The 17,163-nt window shown below is 41.0% G+C and overlaps 2 protein-coding genes across 9 annotated transcripts; both read right to left on the reverse strand.

Moving 5' to 3' along the window:
- Positions 1-139: 139 nt before the first annotated feature.
- On the reverse strand, positions 140-11,277 carry zfyve27 (zinc finger, FYVE domain containing 27). 7 transcript variants are annotated; one of them, XM_034239337.1, is made up of 14 exons: positions 11,011-11,277; positions 8,939-9,165; positions 8,737-8,807; positions 7,939-8,125; positions 7,202-7,297; positions 5,811-5,923; positions 5,618-5,730; positions 5,301-5,372; positions 4,735-4,755; positions 4,495-4,515; positions 2,403-2,544; positions 2,249-2,295; positions 2,072-2,153; positions 140-1,934 (listed from the first exon to the last, which is right to left on the reverse strand). In XM_034239337.1, exons 2-14 carry the CDS (start codon positions 9,160-9,162, stop codon positions 1,864-1,866), a joined length of 1,260 nt encoding a protein of 419 aa, XP_034095228.1. In that variant the 5' UTR covers positions 9,163-9,165; positions 11,011-11,277; the 3' UTR covers positions 140-1,863. The 7 variants fall into 7 exon arrangements, with proteins under 7 accessions (XP_034095228.1, XP_034095226.1, XP_034095231.1 ...); XM_034239335.1 differs by having other exon boundaries at positions 2,057-2,153; XM_034239340.1 differs by lacking the exon at positions 4,735-4,755.
- A 684-nt stretch (positions 11,278-11,961) lies between these two features.
- Positions 11,962-16,747, reverse strand: LOC117561594 (zinc finger protein 135-like). 2 transcript variants are annotated; one of them, XM_034239103.1, is made up of 3 exons: positions 15,741-16,027; positions 14,383-14,702; positions 11,962-13,681 (listed from the first exon to the last, which is right to left on the reverse strand). In XM_034239103.1, exons 2-3 carry the CDS (start codon positions 14,516-14,518, stop codon positions 13,197-13,199), a joined length of 621 nt encoding a protein of 206 aa, XP_034094994.1. In that variant the 5' UTR covers positions 14,519-14,702; positions 15,741-16,027; the 3' UTR covers positions 11,962-13,196. The 2 variants fall into 2 exon arrangements, 1 of the variants encoding a protein (XP_034094994.1); XR_004571405.1 differs by having other exon boundaries at positions 13,396-13,681; positions 15,741-16,747.
- Between the last annotated feature and the right edge of the window lie 416 nt (positions 16,748-17,163).

Consider the following 17,163-nt stretch of genomic DNA (forward strand, 5'->3'; position numbering starts at 1 on the left):
AAGACGTTTGTAGAATTTGATTGTCAACATACTGTTTAGGTCGTACAATAAGGTATTCATTTGGTTTTAATAATAGCCACTCTTTCTTTTTGAGTCAATACTTCTGCCAGAAATCTCCAAGTCAAAAAGACAATGACAGTTACTTTAAGTTATTGAAATCACCACAGAGTTTATTTTTTAATAATGACATATCTCATCCATAAAGTAGGGGCAATATATACAGACTTAATCATTAGGTCAAATAATAACTTGCACTTTCTGGAGCTTTAAATTAAATATATATTAGATATAGTAGAACAATGAATAGTAACAATTTGTATCCGATTACAATAAAAGCAAAGCAAACTCTTACAATCATCTGCGTCTGCATCATGATTAAAACAACAGTTTTCACCACAATCCACATTTTGGGTAATAGCGCCTCCACATCAATTCTTTCAAGTCCTGCTTTCAAGAGTGTGAGGCCTCACGATTATTTAAGCTGGCTGCTCAGTCTGTGTATTCAACTTCAATCCAGTTGGGTCGACTTTGATCCAGTGAGAGGAAAAGCCCAAGGTCAATGGATCCTCGAGCAGTTTTTGACTTAAAGGATGCTGCTATACCCCCAAAATCTGACATGTCATTGCAGTGAAAATGACGACCAAAATGAAGCTCCAATTTGATCATTACAAGTAGACCAAGCTGGCCCACTTAAAACATCACAACCTGGTCATTGGCAACAAAGTAATGTGCTTCATTCCAGCAGGCCATGCAATAGCAGTTTACCATCATATATTTACCATTATTGTATGTAGGGCTGGGCTATATATTAATACATATAGAGCTTTGTCTTTTCCCATTTTAAAGGTTGCATTGCAGAAATGATCTGAATGTACCAACTAGTTGCTTTTTTGTTATTTGCCTTTACCCACATAGTCATTACATTAACATTACTGATGATTACTGATCAAAATACTCATTGTTTAAACATTTTGTGAGAGCATTGATGGTTAATCCTATAATATCGTCTAAATATCGATATTAAGTGATTTGGTCAAAAATACTCTGATATATGATTTACTTCATGTCTTCCAGCCTTGATTTTATGGCATGCCATATGTATTACTCTTGTGTCTTGTAAGCTCTTCTAGTTGATAGGAAAATACACATTGCACTCAAAGCCTGGGACAAGCTAAGAGAAAACCACATGACTATGTTGTACCAGCTGTAGGTCAAAGTGCATTGATGGACAGCAAACAGGCAAACTAGCCGCACACAGAACCAAAAGCAAATGTGGAGCTTCATTTGGTCGCAGTCCATTATTTTGTTCATCTGAACAGACCACATTCAAACTTTACTCACACTGACACATGCATCCCGCTAGCCTTAGCCTTGTTCAAAGAGAAAAGTCTCCCCCATAATTACAGTACAGTTAAACTGCTACACAGGGCTGAAGATATCAACATTCGAGTGGAAGTAACTCTGTGGCGAGGCAAAGCATGTCAAAGCAAAACCATTATCAGCCTATCAACCCGACACCACTGGCCCAATTCTGGCCTCCGCTCTGCATGCTTTGCACTTCCCTCTGCTCAGCAAAGGGAAAATGTCCTTTGATTTTGGAGCCATTGTGCTCTGTAGCAAGTCTCATTGATTCATAAAGGTCCAGTTTGCCATTGACAGTGAACATTTGAAAACATATTACAGAAAATGTCCCATAAGCAACACAAGCAGCTAAGAAGGGGAGGAACTGCTGAGGGCAAGAGGGCTCCTTGACAAATATGAGTGCCTTAACTTGAAAATAAAAGGCATTAGGGTTTCAGTAACTTGGAGGAGGGCTCGGGGGTCGAACAGTGCTTGGCCTCCAGCCGGCCACTGGGAGACATCTCATTGTAACTTGATGAGAGAGGAATTACAGGCAGCACAAACAAACACAGTCTCTCTCTGGGCCTCTGGAGCTGCAGAAGAGAAGACAATGGTAGCATAAGATAATAAGTCACGACCAATGGATGTGACGTGATGCAACTGCCATGCAATTTGAACAGTCTGTTGTATGTTAGTATTATAAAAATGTGTTTACATTTTCCCTTCTCACCTGTTGCCCCCATGCAAGATCTGAGCACCTTGAAGGAACAGCAACGGGAACAGAAGCTGTTGCCACAGTTACTGCAGCTCCTCTATAATACAAAGAGACATTGTGACAAGAATAAGATTAAATACATGTGATGATGACGAGACGCCTAAAATATCTTCATAATTTCACAACTCTCACCCTTTTCTTCAGCACAGAGAAGACAGCATTGCAGCTAGAACAGTTGCCTTTGGAGAAAAAGACATAAAATGTGTCTTTTGAGACGGACGGATTCTTTCATTTCATTACTGATAGGTATAAATAGGATATACAAAAGTGCCTGAGTCAGACTGACCTGTGCAGGCGGTGGGGTAACGTTTGCGCAGTTTCTCTGTCAGTTTGGACACCTTGCTGCGTATTGGCTCGTTGCGGCTCAAGAGACCATTTTCAGAGATGGTGTCATACTCTGGAGCTCCGAGAGGCCCGTCATCATCCTCCTGTGGGAGAGGGGGGCGGACAAAGAAAAATGCAGTCACATACTGTGTAATCTCAAGTTAAGTCTTTGGAAGGATGAAACCCTTGGCAAGAAACAGAGCCAAACTCAGCGGTAAGGTTTAGGTGGATAAAATTCAATGTGATTATGTTGTGAATTTCAACCGGTTTGAGGAATGGATGTAGGCAAATAAATCAAGCAAGATGATGGGAAGTCCTAGTGCCACTGCTGAGATTCACAAAAGCTGCTAAATACTTGGATTTACATACAAAATTAAATGTATGCTTATCCGACTGTACTTGACTTAAGTGCCAAACACAAGGACACCCTAGGGCCTCGCTGCAGTGCCGCTGCAGTGCCGCTGCAGTGCCGTTCTGTGATTCTCCAGATGCCCAGTCCACCCCTGCTCAAGCTGATTAAGATCCAAAGCTTTAATGCGTTTTGAATCAATGCTGAGTACAGCCAAACTTAACAGTCTCTTCTCTGTCATTGTAGACCAAATGCTTCTCGTTTTGCGCCGTCCCGTTCAAATGACAATCACATTTCCACGCTCGGGCCAGGGCCGGGGGATGGGATTACAAGGCTCGCGTCTTGTGCTGCATTCACTTGCACTCGGACATTAGGGATTTTGTCATAAATGTCCGATGAGCCAAAACTTTTCTTTCAAAACAAAGCTGCCAACTGGGGTGGCAGCATATGCACCGCCACCCCTCGCCCTCCATGATCAAGCGGCTTCTCCGATTTTGTTGTCAATGTTTTGACTGAACTTTGTTACTGTTCACATATAAGTAAACATTACGTTTGAATGATTTAATGTGCTGATGTTATTTTTTTCAAACCGCATGTTGGCTATTTCAGCACCACGCGCTGTCCTCCTACTTATTGATCCACCATCAGCATCAGTGCACCACACTGCCAGATTGTGCCTGTGCTGTGTGTCATTCACTCTCAACATGGGTAAAAGTACAATAAGCATTCTTCAGGTGTAGGTAGATTCTCTATTCAGACATTATAGCCTATATGTGTGACTGTCGGTCCGATATTGTATAACAAAAAAAAATCAAAATAATATTTTATTTTTTATTCTCAAAATAATTTTCCGGGCCAAATATTATTGCTGGCGGGCCATTGCCAACCCATGCCCTAGGGCCTAGGGAGACATAATTGCATCATTATGTCCTTTTAAAGCTGACCTTATTAGTATACCATCAGGTCAGACATTAATTCTTTTAAATCCCTCCTAAAAACATGCTTTTATAAACAGGCTTTGATGTGAACAGCCACATTTCTTATGCCTTACATGATTAAATATGCCTATATATAAAATGCTTTTATCATAACGTGCTTTCATTAAAGAACACATTAAAGGGGCACTGATATGCTAATGTTCAGGTTTATATTAGTATTGAGTGTCTCTACTGTGACATGTTTCCCTGATTTAAAGCTCAAAAAGGTCATTATTTTTTTCATACTGCCTTCCCACCCTCTGTCTGAAACCAGAGCCCAGTCTGCTCCGATTGGTTAGCTGCTGGCTCTGTTGTGATTGGTCAACTGCTTATAGATGTCCCGCCCCTTAGCAAATGATGTACAATGTGTTGGAGCAATAGCCAACAGAAGCACAAGTGTTACATCATGATGTCACTATGTTATGGAATTAGACAAATGGAAAACACAAAATACCTCTTTAACACTGCAACACTACATTTGTCAATTTAACTGGAATGGAATGAGGAATGAAACGTTGATTTCACTAATATAATATGTCTCGTAAAATTCCAACCATGAATTACTAGATAGTAGATACTAATGAGAACCCGGTATGATGGGGTTATTGGAGACATCAATTATAGGCGTGTTAATGATAATGCTACTATCACTATTATAACTCATGCCATGGGGACAAACACATTGACAGATGGATTGATGGATGGGAGACACTGGGAAATCCACTTACCACTAAGACCAGAGGGGTTTCCTTAGGAAGCAGAACAACACATGAGAACAATGTTACCCACAGACACTGGTATTAACCATACCCAAAACCATGCTTCAACAGCAAGAAACACAACACAAGGTCCCCTCACACAACCACACATGAAGTCATTCATGTGTCAGGTAGTTCTTTAGTGCGACTTTACTGAAACCGTGCATTAACCTCTACTAGAGAGAGGGGGGGGTGACACTAGACACTCACCTGCAGGTGAACTGAATGTTCCTGAGTTCAGAGGACAGCAGAAAGAAACGGGAAGTAACAGGACACATGTCAGAAGAGGAGGATTTTTCACACAATCATGGGAAGCGCCAACAATTCTGATTCAAATATTAAATTCATAGCTTTTTTTTACCTTCATTTACCAGCAATGTTTACCATACTGGGACTATAGAGCATGTTCAACCCCAGTTATTAACAATGTTAAGATGTGAATTTCGTGAAGCAACATTTAAAATGAATCCTCTACTTTACACTATTGAAAAAAAAGATTTGCAGAGGCATCCTGATTGCCTGGTTTCTCTGCACCTTGATTTAAGTCTACCTGTTGCATGCCATTTTCATTTTATTTGCTGAAATGATTCTTTTTGTATCCATGTGTGGCTTTTGAGCATCTTTTTTTGTTCTCACCAATGCATAAGATATACCAGATACATCAGTTTATTTTTTTTATTTCGCCATCACAACTGATAATGAAGAATTACAAAGGGATATACCAAACTGCGACATGATAAAATGCGAGAGAAAATGTTGTTGAGAGTAGAATTTACCTCAATGGCATCCTTAAACTCATCATCAGGCTCTGCCTCCTCCGCTTCCTCCACACTGCCAGGAGACAGGTCCTGTCATCACACAAACACACACACTTAGCATAAATAAATATATAAATACTGGGCTGATCCCGGGATCAGCACCTTGGACAGCGGTCGTGCTATAACTAAAGGATTTACATTACTCGTACGAGATAAATACATTGAGAGCATGGGATGAACTGCATAAGAGGCTTACATTCATGGTTGGTTTTAATGTAAATCACAACCACTAAATTCTTCAGAATTCAACCCACACATTTCTCCAGCACTCTCACCTCCAGGCTAGTTGGTGTGGGGGTCTGGTCCAACAAGTGACCATGCTCCTGTTCTTCACACTTCCCCTCTGAGGCCTGGCCCATGTGGAGCAGCTTCCTGAGGTCCAACAAAACTGCGGGATAAAAAACACTTTAGCTTTAATCTCTTAAATCATGTGTTCAGCGTTGCTCGATCCATAGGGGATGAACTGACCTCTGCAGAAGTCTCTGTTCCACAGGAAGGTGGCGCTGTTCAGCCCAGCGAACACCCAGCCCAGAGGAGCCACGTACAGCAGGCACGCCAGGACTAACATCGCTCCATAGAACCTGGACGGAGACATCAATAATGTCAGGTCACACTTATTGTAAGCAGCTATTGTAAGTAAGTAATCATTTAAGTACCATACCATTTGAGCTGCTAAATAAAGACCTTACACTTTATTCCCCTGCTTTGATTTTTTTAATGTATCATAATGCATTTGGCCTTTTTACTCTTATCTACATTTGTTTTATTTTTTTCAATTATATTCTGGTATATATATATCTTGTAATTATGATATGTTTGTACTTTGTATGCTAGTTATGGTATCTCATGGAATAAAACTTACATTTATGCTTCAAGTATTTTAAAACTTAAATTACGACAACAAATAAAAATGTCCATTTTCTAATGTCCACCTATGCTTATCCCTTATATCGTTTAATTGTCTAATGTCCACCTATGCTTATCCCTTATATTGTTTAATTGTCTAATGTCCACCTATGCTTATCCCTTATATCGTTTAATTGTCTAATGTCCACCTATGCTTATCCCTTATATTGTTTAATTGTCTAATGTCCACCTATGCTTATCCCTTATATCGTTTAATTGTCTAATGTCCACCTATGCTTATCCCTTATATCGTTTAATTGTCTAATGTCCACCTATGCTTATCCCTTATATCGTTTAATTGTCTAATGTCCACCTATGCTTATCCCTTATATCGTTTAATTGTCTATTCTCTTTGCTCTTTAATGACTTTCCGTTTCTGGTGTGTTTTTTGCTCTTTATTTTGGCGCGTTCACACCGGAGTCCTTTTCCCCGTACTTTTCCCGTTTAATTCCGTTAGTAACCCTTATGTCGCGTTCACACCAAAAAGAGTACTTAGTGCCGGGTACTTTTACCCCCATTTTCAGTGCCTGCTAGAGAGGTGGTACCAAAAAAGTACTAAGTGACGTCAGCGGCTCATTTGCGTAAACTTCCCTTAGGGAAAAGTACTCCGGTGTGAACGCCATTGGTACTTAGTGCCCTGGGACATTAAGTGCCGGGGCACTAAGTACGGCAAAGTACTTGATGTGAAAGCGGCTTTTGTCTCAATGCTTCTGATATTTTATGCTAAGCACTTGCCTTACTGCCTTTGTTACTGTAGCTTAGTCCATGTAAATGTGACCTTTGACAACATCAATATAAAAACAAAGATTTGCCGATCTATCGTTGAATCGTACATGAGAGGAAGAGTAGTAATGATCAATGACTTCCCTGTTGAGTAATGTCTACTCAACCACTGGTGTTATTGTCGGTGTGTGTGTGTGTGTGCGCGCGCGTGCGTGCGTGTGTGTGCAGACCTTGATGACGTGATGTGATCGTCCCAGTACAGGACTCTGTAAAAGGTTTCTGCTGACAGGCAGGCAGAGGACAGCATGTCATCCAAGTGCTTCAACCTGGAGAAGACAGAAAACATGAGCACTCACAAACACAGTAGTAACATCAACCCATACGTGAAGAAACAGCATGTACAAATGTCCCATGGATATATAACATGTAGGAACAAGAGACAGTTTCTTCCAAAAAGAGTAGTAGAGAAAGGTTTATTGATTGGGGACCCATTTTTTAAACGGCTTTGCAAATGTTCTATGACATAAGAAATGGATAAACCAAATGTGTAAGGCCTCAAGGATATTCATTATTATTATTGTGAAGGGAAAAAAAAGGGTTCAAGGAATACTTTACAGAGTTCCTAAGCATTTATAACGCTATAACAAACAAGCTGAACTGATAAGTACATTTTATGGTTTAACAGAAAATAAATAGGCAAATGTATGATAAACTTAAAGTAGTTTAATTACTGTTATTGTTTTGAAAGCAAAAATACCAAAAAAGCTTCTTAAAGATAATACTGTAAATGGTATTAACTTTGTATTATGCGCTAGTAAACTGAATATGTTTGGGGTTTTAGGCTGCTAACATCTAAGAAAAATAAAACTCAAGATTTTCTTTTTTTAGAAGATGAATCTGTGATGAATATAATCCTAAGTAATTAGCCTTGCAGGACATAACCCCCCCCCCTCCCCTGCAGCCTTACAGGTCTTTGACTTCCAGCATGGCCTCCTGTTTGGTGAGGTGCACCGTCTGCAGGTCCCTGCGGTGCACGGCGTGATAGCGCATCTTGTGGAGCTCTGAATCTGAAGCTCTGCCCCCACACCTGTCCTGCAGGTAACCCAGGGCAGCAGGCAGCGCCACGGACACCACGCCCACTGTGATCCAGCCCACTGAGGCCAGAGAAGCAGACACAACAGCGGGTTAATAAATAATTCACAAGTCTTTTAAAGGTCCCCTATTATACTGTTTGTCATTGATATATTATAGGTCGCACATATAAACAAAACATGTCTCTGAAGTGTTTGGCTCCAAACACCAAACAGATCATTGCAGCATCCCATCAACCCCTCTGTTTCAGCCCTGTTTCAAAAGAGCTGATTCTCTGTCTGTTACTTTAGATGAAAATAAGGAGCCACTCCCCACGCCCCTCTGAGAGAGATTTGGTTAAAAAGAACACAATGGTGCTCTAGGAGGAGATTCAAGTGATAAGGTGGGGGGGCGGGGGGGTTACCTTGGTTGGTGATTGGCTAATGGTTACATGCTTATGACATCATAAAGTGGACAAAATCTGATCAGCTCATTTTTAGGCAGGTTTTTATATAAATGGATCGGGACAAAAACAGAGAGAATCTTTGTTCCTGAAACTTTCAGAGACTCTTTCCACAGAGGGGACACATGGTGATGTAGAAGAGACATGAAAAAGTGGATTTTGCACAATGGGTGACCTTTAAATCACCAAGCAAAAGCTTAATCAATATTAGCACCGAATGCCTCATCTTACCTTCAGTAATAGTGCAGAAGAAGACATTTAGGAACAAACAGACAAAAAGAGAGCACAGGGGCATCTTCCATCTGAGGGATACAAAAGGCAGATATTGAGTTTAAAATGTTCTTCCTGCTGCTCATGGGGGAAAGCGATTTGTTATGCTCAAATAGGCTACACACACACACACACACACACACACACATACACACATACACACCCGAGCAGGAAGCGGGTCACCTCCACAGCATCTGCAGCTGGTTCTAGAAACAGAGCCATCCTCTTATAGGACACAACCATGTTGAGGAGGTCAAAGTTCTGCGTGCACCGTGGGCTCCCCAACTCAGAGGCATCTGGAGACCCGGGGGTCTCTTTGGATAGAGTGTGTGCCATCTCCCCCCCTTCCCCTGCACCACGTGAGGGGTCCTGGGACACACCCTGCATCGTCTGTACACAGTGAGGAAAAGAAGGCAGGGTTCAGAGGGTGAATTGACAGAGAGAAAGGCAACAAGATTCCTGGCTAGCTAATGTCACAGCCTGCTAAAGACACATGTCCCTGTTCGGGCTCAATGAGAAGAGGAAAATAGAGATTGAAACAGTCTTTTCTTTGGGAAGGAGTGTGGCGGCATCAAGCCTTGTTTAAAGACCTCTCAAGTCACACTCAAAACTCAATTAAAATAACAGGTCAATTTGGTTTCTCACAGGCCATTGAGACTAAAACATTTGATTGCCTGAATAAAAAACAACTTTTGAGGAATATTTGCCATCTTTCATTTGATCGGCCACTTGGTGTTGATGTTAAATGTAATCATTGCTCAGTGTGTGCCATCTTGAGTCAACATGTTTCCCTGTCCACAGAGCCTATATGTACCAGGTTGCACAGTCCGGCAGTGTCTCAAACAGTAGGGGCTTGGACTGGGAGCCGTAGAGTTGCTGGTTCAAGTCCCCGACCAGACCTAAATATGGAGTGTGGACTGCTACTTGGAGAGGTCCCAGTTCACCTCCTGGGCCCTGCCGTGGTGCCCTTGAGCAAGGCACCGGACACCCCCCCCCTCACTCCCATTGCTTCCCGGGCGCTGTACAATAGCTGCCCACTGATCCTAGTACTAGACTCTACTGGGTTAAAAGCAGAGGACACATGTCACTGTGTGTGCTGTGTGCTCTGCATGTGTGACCATTAGAGAGGGTTTCATTCTATTGTGTGCAAGCTTCTGACGTGCCATATCCTCCTGCATTTCTTTGACCGTTTGCTCTGGCTGCAATAAATATGAATGAATACCCAAGGCAGCCACAACTGTAAAATGTATCATTGGTACACTGATATTTTGGGATGTAATTTTCGCGGTTGGAAACCTACATAGTAACAAGTCAAGCCATCTTGAAACAGGTTTAGGAAGTTCTGTTTTGGAGCTGCAATTGGAGAATGCCCCCTGACTAACCTGAGGTAAAGACTTGAAATCCTGTAACCTGTAATGGTATGTAGTTCCTTCTTGTCTCCAACTACGTTAAAGTTACCTCAAATAACAGCAGTGGCTAATGGAAAAAAACAGATGTTCCAGCTGCACACTCATCAATATAGCACGTACTGAGGAATGTATTGCTTCATTAGGCTATATTTTTCATCAACACTGATTTGGACATCTACACAAGTGGTGGCCCTTTTTCCCTTGAACAGAATGTTGTAGCAGTGATGTTGAAGTGTTCTCCAGGCAGGGTGTGTTAGGTAGGGCTACAGGTGCAACACAGGCCGTGGTGGCATACTGCTCATTACACAAAAGCAAGACTATAGAAACATGCTGAAATAGAGTGCATGCAGCATACTATGTGTAGGAATGATGTTAAATGAAGCTAATAATCTAACAACAGCAAAGGTCGGAGATTCTGTGGTTACGTTTTTTCACAGCTTGAATGTGTCAGCTTGGAGACACAAAGCATTAAACTGTCAATTTATGCATGCTAATTTTCAACTTTGTACTGATTATTGTGCTGCTGCAACACTAGAATTACCCCTTTGGAAATCAATAAAGGCTAATCTTATCCCTTTTAGCATTTAACACAAGTATTCAGAACTTTTTACGACAAACATGTATACATATACAGCATATGTAAAGTACACTCCATCCCTAGCCATCTCTCTTTTGGTGATATAGGTGACCGTGTGCAGCTCTCAGTGCTGCTGTGGCCTGTCAGATGCTGTCAGACAGGAATGTTTACTTGGCTCACTGACAGAATAATAATAGAGATATTATTGTAGGTGCAGCCCAGTCGATTTAGGAAGCTAAAATGACATACCGAGTGTCCGACAGCAGCCTGTGAAGCAGCAGCTGAGCTCAGGCGGAACTAGCGAGTCCCACCGACATCTTCAGCCCGGAGGAAGGAAGCTCTTCGCCGTTCATGACAGCAGCCTGCCTTCCTGCATGAACATGAACCTGTCAAAACGAGGCGAATAGTTTAACTGTCCGTTGACGGGTAACGCAGGTAGTTTGTTTTGCTGCTTATCCTTGCTGGCTTTGTTATCTCCTTCCTGTTCCCTCAGTACGTCCGCTTCCTTGTTTAATCCAGGCCCGAGTAATCGATGGCAGAAAAGACGCATATGTGCAAAGCAATCGATCATAGAGTAACATTATTTTTGGATGCAGAGCCCTACAGTCTATGATGCAGAGTTTACCTCAATATTTTCATTACTAAAACATCTCTGTTTTAACTAAAGACGGTATACCTATGAGTTTAACTGGTTTGAGCTTTCCTAAAATCACACATTGTACAAGCTCCTTTTAGTGGTCAGGACGTAAATAAAGTGTATGTTGGAAAAATAAATCAAAATGGCTATCCAGTCAGTGAACCTTCGTAGAAATTGTTTTTATTCTGATCATTTGACAAATTAGTTATGTAAAAAGGCCAGAAGAAAAAAAAAGTGTAGCAGTCCCATTACATGAAGGAAAGATACATGCATCTGATATAGTATATATGTTTTTATTACAATTAGGCTACTCCAGAAGCAAGAAGTATTAATATGCAAATGTTTGTTCATTTTCAAAAGTTTAACTAAACGATATTAAATGTCCCCTATTCCCATATATGTCCCTTTATACTGCAGTTTCAACATCAATTTGCTTATTGGACCATGATTGGCTTTCTAGCTGTGATGTTATAAAATATGTATGTACGTATGTGTACATGTACCTTAAACTCAAATTGAATGGGAGTACAGAGAACCTGGAATGTAACAACGAGCAAATCCCATTTCTGAGCTGAAGTAGACTTAATTTATTAGCAATATAATGCCTTGTTAAAGGAGTTAGGCAGTTTCATAGTAACACAGCTTGAGGACACTTCAACATGGCAGAGAGGAAAGTTGTCATTGACGGAGAGAAACACATTCCAACAGAGCAGAAAGTAATTCACCTGACAGTTTAGCTGTGATAAAGGGTAGAGTTTACAATTTAGAGATTTGGAGCTCTGTTTTCATACCTATGCAAATCAAACCTTCAACTTAGAGAGATTCTCCGTGAGGGAAAGAGACATTTGATTATGCAGGTTTTAGGAATCCTTGTTTCTGACTGAGTATGTTTTGTGAGTTGAACATGTGTTGCATTTGGGTTAATGTCAATTATAAGTAATAATGGAAAATGTGACCCTCTGTCTGAACACCTGCATAACTCACATTTACCAACAACCATATATTTAAAAACAAGATTGTGATTACACAGTTTGTGATATTTTTCACCCTCTCCTGGCAGTCTGAGTGTCTACGACTCCAAAGATGCTATTTTTTTACTTGACCTTGATACATCTCATGCCATTCGTGGCTTGAATATACTTTCTACCTCTGCTTAAAATCAAATCTTGAATTTGAATTGGTGTCCATAGTTTCCATGAAATTATATCAAGAGACATCAGTGAAAAAAACAACTTTAAAAACAATACTTGTTATTAAAAAAGAAAAAAAGATTATTTAATAACTCTCATGAAACAAGTTGAGTAGAGTTACACTGAAAGGTTCCAAACACTTCATATCAATAAGTGTCTACTGAGCCATCATACGCAGTTGTGGCTGATTGCACTGCTACATTTTCAATACATTGTATTTCTACTCGTTATTTTTCTACAAATGAGAAGACACTGATTTGTTGAACATCACTGAAAATACAGCTAATCGTTTTTGTTTCAGTCAAAGAATAATCTATGGCTTGAATTCAATATGATACACTTGACAGTTCCTATCAATTAAACTGATCCTATTTTCTGGTTGAGAGCTCTTTAAAAAAAAAAAAGGGATCTCAGAGGTAAGACCTGTTAGATAAAGTTTTGACTAATGATGATACAAATGTCACCCAGGTTTCAGTTAAGACTAAATATGTGTGCCGTAAAGTATCTTTTCACTTTTGCACAAAAATGATTTGACCATTTAAAAATGGCTTTGTCCATGAATCTAAAAAAACTACTGTAGTTGCTTGCTATGTGATCGCTGGTGGAATTTAAGCCCCCCCACAGTTCCTGAAGGACTTCCCACACTGTCCGCAGATGTAAGGCTTCTCTCCTGTGTGGATGCGGAAATGCCTGGTTAACGCCCCGGAGTGACGGAAACACTTGGAGCAAACCGAGCATTTGTACGGCATCTCTCCTGTGTGGATGCGAAGGTGAGTCTTGAGGTTCTCCAAGCGGTTGAACTCTCGATTGCACTCAGTGCAGCGGAAGGGGCTGCAGCCCGGGGGGAAAAGCTGCAGTTTGGGCCTCTTGTCTATATCTACCGGCGGATAGCAGTGCTGAAGCCTCTGCTGGCACTGGCTGTGGTGCCGCCTCAGCAGGCTGGGCAGGGGGAACGACTGGCCGCAGGACTTGCAGGCGCAGAGGTTGGTGGCGGAGTGGCCGAGGTTGCGACTATTCCTCCTGTGGACATAACCCTGTGGGGGGGCTTCTGGGATGGGAGCTGGTTCTGCCAGAGGGAAGATGTTTGGTAACTCTGTGGAGAGAGATGCTAAGAGATTAGTGGTCATATGAGTTTCAAACTTTTTTATTCACTTTAATGACATTTATATTTAAAAACTAACTTTTCCAGTCAGAGATAATAAGTGTCCACTTTTTTTCTATAAAATTAGCCATAAGAATACTCAAATGCATTAGTTTGAGTCTATAATTTATCCCACAGTTTTATCCCACAGGCCATAAGATTACTTAACGTCTGAGCTTGCACTATTTTTATTCCTATTATTTTATGTCTTGTAATTGCATTAAGGAACCTGTGACCAACGTTTTGAATTCGTATAAACAACTACACTGTGGTTGTTTTGAAGTCTAAATGCCAAATTTGAAGTCTAATTGCTGACCTTTAGCAATTGATTGCACGAAGATGATGCGGTCTAAATTGTCACATGAATATAATGCAAACTGGCTGATAACATAATGTTTGTAGAACTCATCCATTCTACAAAGGCAGTAAATAATAAGGCAGAAGTCTAAATGGCCGTCAAATTAAACATCGGTATGGGTATATCTTTTATTTTAAATGCACTTACAGTAAGGTCGAAAAACTGTGTTAAAGGAAAAACAAAAAGATAAAGAATATAATAACAAAATATATATCTCATATCTGAAGAGTTGGTCCCACAGGTAGAAAAATGAAAATGTTGTGGTGTATTCTGCGCTAATTGTTTTTCTTCTTACCCTGAGCCAGTCTGGTGCAGGACAGAGGAGCGTTTGATTCGTCGATCTGTCCCTCCAGCACTTCTGGTTTACACTCCACCAGCATTTCAGCCTGGATTGCTGACATGCAGTCCGGGGTGAAATCCTCCACTTTCATCGAGTCCAAACAGAAGGCTGAATCGTCTTCCCCTCTTCTAGGATCTCCTGCTTTATTGTCACATTGTCTAAACTAGACTCTTCATCCACACTGGGAAATAGTGGCGAGTAATGAGCTGTTTGTTCTCGGCATGGCTGGTTGATACTTTCTACCCTTACCAGACGGGAGATCTCATCACTGACTTCTGTAAACAAGAAGATCACAGGGTACCATCAGTGAGCAAAATAACATTAGACATGTTACTGTGTTATTTACTTGAGCACAATTTGTAAACTCTTAAAATGTTCTAATAAAAAGTTTGATTTTTATAGATTACAGATTTTTGATATTTACATTTTGTTTGAAAGGCATCAGAGTACATGCAACGTTTAGACGCTGCATTCTCTTGGTAACAAATTAACCAAAATTATACTAAAAAACATTTGTATTTTAAAGATGGTATATATATGAATTACTTAAACTAATGTGACCCACATTTAATTTACCCACAGTAAACACACAATTACTTTTACTCAATTCAAGGCATTTAGGACAGCCATTTGAGTTTTAAAAAAGAAATAAAGGGCAGGTAATTAATGAGCCAATGATTACAGTTCTAAACAAATGTTATTGTACCTAATATATAGTCATTATACATTTCAACTTTGACCTGCAAACGCATGTGATTACAATTTAGCAAACAAGATTCTGATAAATAATATATTTAAAAAAAATGTTTGAACAAAATCCACTATTATCTGTGGTGCCTTTTCTAATTGTCTTCTGTGATGTTTACTTTCACACTAAAACAGTAAGAGTTGGACAGGGTCAGTGAGTGTGTTACTATGGTAACGCAAAAAAGCTGAGAGCACATTTCCAATACGGTCTAAAGCCGAGTTAATAAACGCAAAAACAGAACTGGTCCATCTATTTTCTCAAAACCTCTACAAAGTATTACATTTATAAATAAGTGAATTCCTCATGATGGCAGCTTTAGTCCTTGATACACTTACTTAATTTAGCACATTTATTTGATAGAGGCTTTGATTCTTTTTTATTAATATTTGATTGATTATAATGTTCATGTCATACCACAAAATTAGTTAAAAAAAAGGTCAGTCCCATGTGAACATACAACATATTTTCTGTGTCACATCATGTTAGGTGATCATGTTCTACTTTACCTATACAGGTAGAGTGGTAGGAAATGAAAAACAAACAGGAAATGAAAGCAGCTACCTACCTTCAGTAAAGGCAAGCAGGCAGGCAACAGCTCCTCCATCATCTGCTCTCTCTGAGGCTGCTTCACTGACATGCTGAGTGTTTGAGTCACCTGATCTCTGCTCCTCGTGTGTTGACTGGGGGTCAGGGAGCTGGTGTACACGGCTGTGAGTCTGACCTACTACAGGAGCATGATCTTTGACCCCAGTGCCACTAAACACGATGTCCACATTGGGATTAGAGCTTTTCTGGTTGCATTTCAGTTGAGGTGGTTGATCTGTGCGGCTTGTGGCGTTCAAATGCTGCTTGATACGAGGAGAGCTAGCACCTCTTTCCTCCAGCTTAGCTTCAGCTCTCTGCAGTCTTTGTTTGAGTGACTCATTCTCTCGTTGTATCTCCACATAGGCATCTCCTGTGGCCTCACTTACGAGCTTTGTCACCTCTCGAACTGCGATTTCCACAGCCACTTCAAACGCGCCATGTATGGCTGCCACAAGCTCCTGTTGCAGAGACAGAGCCGCCTCGGATCCGGCTGCTTTCAGGCGCTTCTTGGCCCCTGCCAGCTGAGGCTTCATGGTGCATTCAAAGGCAGTTTAACCCGGTGCAGGGAAGTTGTTTTATTAGGAAAATCTCCTTTCGGATCACTCGATTTCTCAGCTGTAGATTCCTTGTGGCGATACCTCCTGTTTGTGAGCATCCACTTCCGCCGACAGCTTCTGACACCTACTGGTGCAGAGGCGCAACTGCACCAGACACACACAGCCCCCACCCCCACACAGGCACGTGCATAAGATGTTAGGGGGGCACGGGCCCAAATTCAAAAAAGGAACCCTGGCGATTTCTGTTACTTTTATATAAATCTTTTCCTGGAATAGCAAATGTTGTGACAGTTTTAATGCATATTAAAAATATATGTATTCATATATATACATTAATACATTGGAGATGTACGGTGGCCGGCGGGTGCAAACGCTGAACAACGGCCAAAAACGCATACATAAGCAGGAAACACCTGCAAATAATGAAATAAAAAACAAACAAACCCTGAAAACAAATACAACAACAAAACGCTGCATTTACAGAAATTATGCAAAGTCAAAAACACATACAAACCCATAAACACATACAAAAAAAAAACATACCGGAAGTGCTCCGCCTCCAGGCCTCTAGGGGGCGCGCTACGTGGAACAGATTGATGTCTGACCAGACCATGGATGTATAATAAGAAGGACCAGACAGGGGGTGTTTGTCAATGTCGAGGAAGGCTGCTCCAGAGCCACTATTTCAAGCACACTACGTCATTGAGTGCCGCCGAAGGACTGTTCCAATGTCCAGCATACTTGGAATTCTACCGAGGCCGGCGTACTTGGTAGCGAGACATTTCGAGGCTGCACATGTGTAGACTCCGCGGTCTTAAAATCCCCACAATGCTTTGCGCACGGACC

Source organism: Gymnodraco acuticeps, unplaced genomic scaffold, assembly GCF_902827175.1.
Source record: "Gymnodraco acuticeps unplaced genomic scaffold, fGymAcu1.1, whole genome shotgun sequence".
In the NCBI taxonomy this organism is placed as follows: domain Eukaryota; kingdom Metazoa; phylum Chordata; class Actinopteri; order Perciformes; family Bathydraconidae; genus Gymnodraco; species Gymnodraco acuticeps.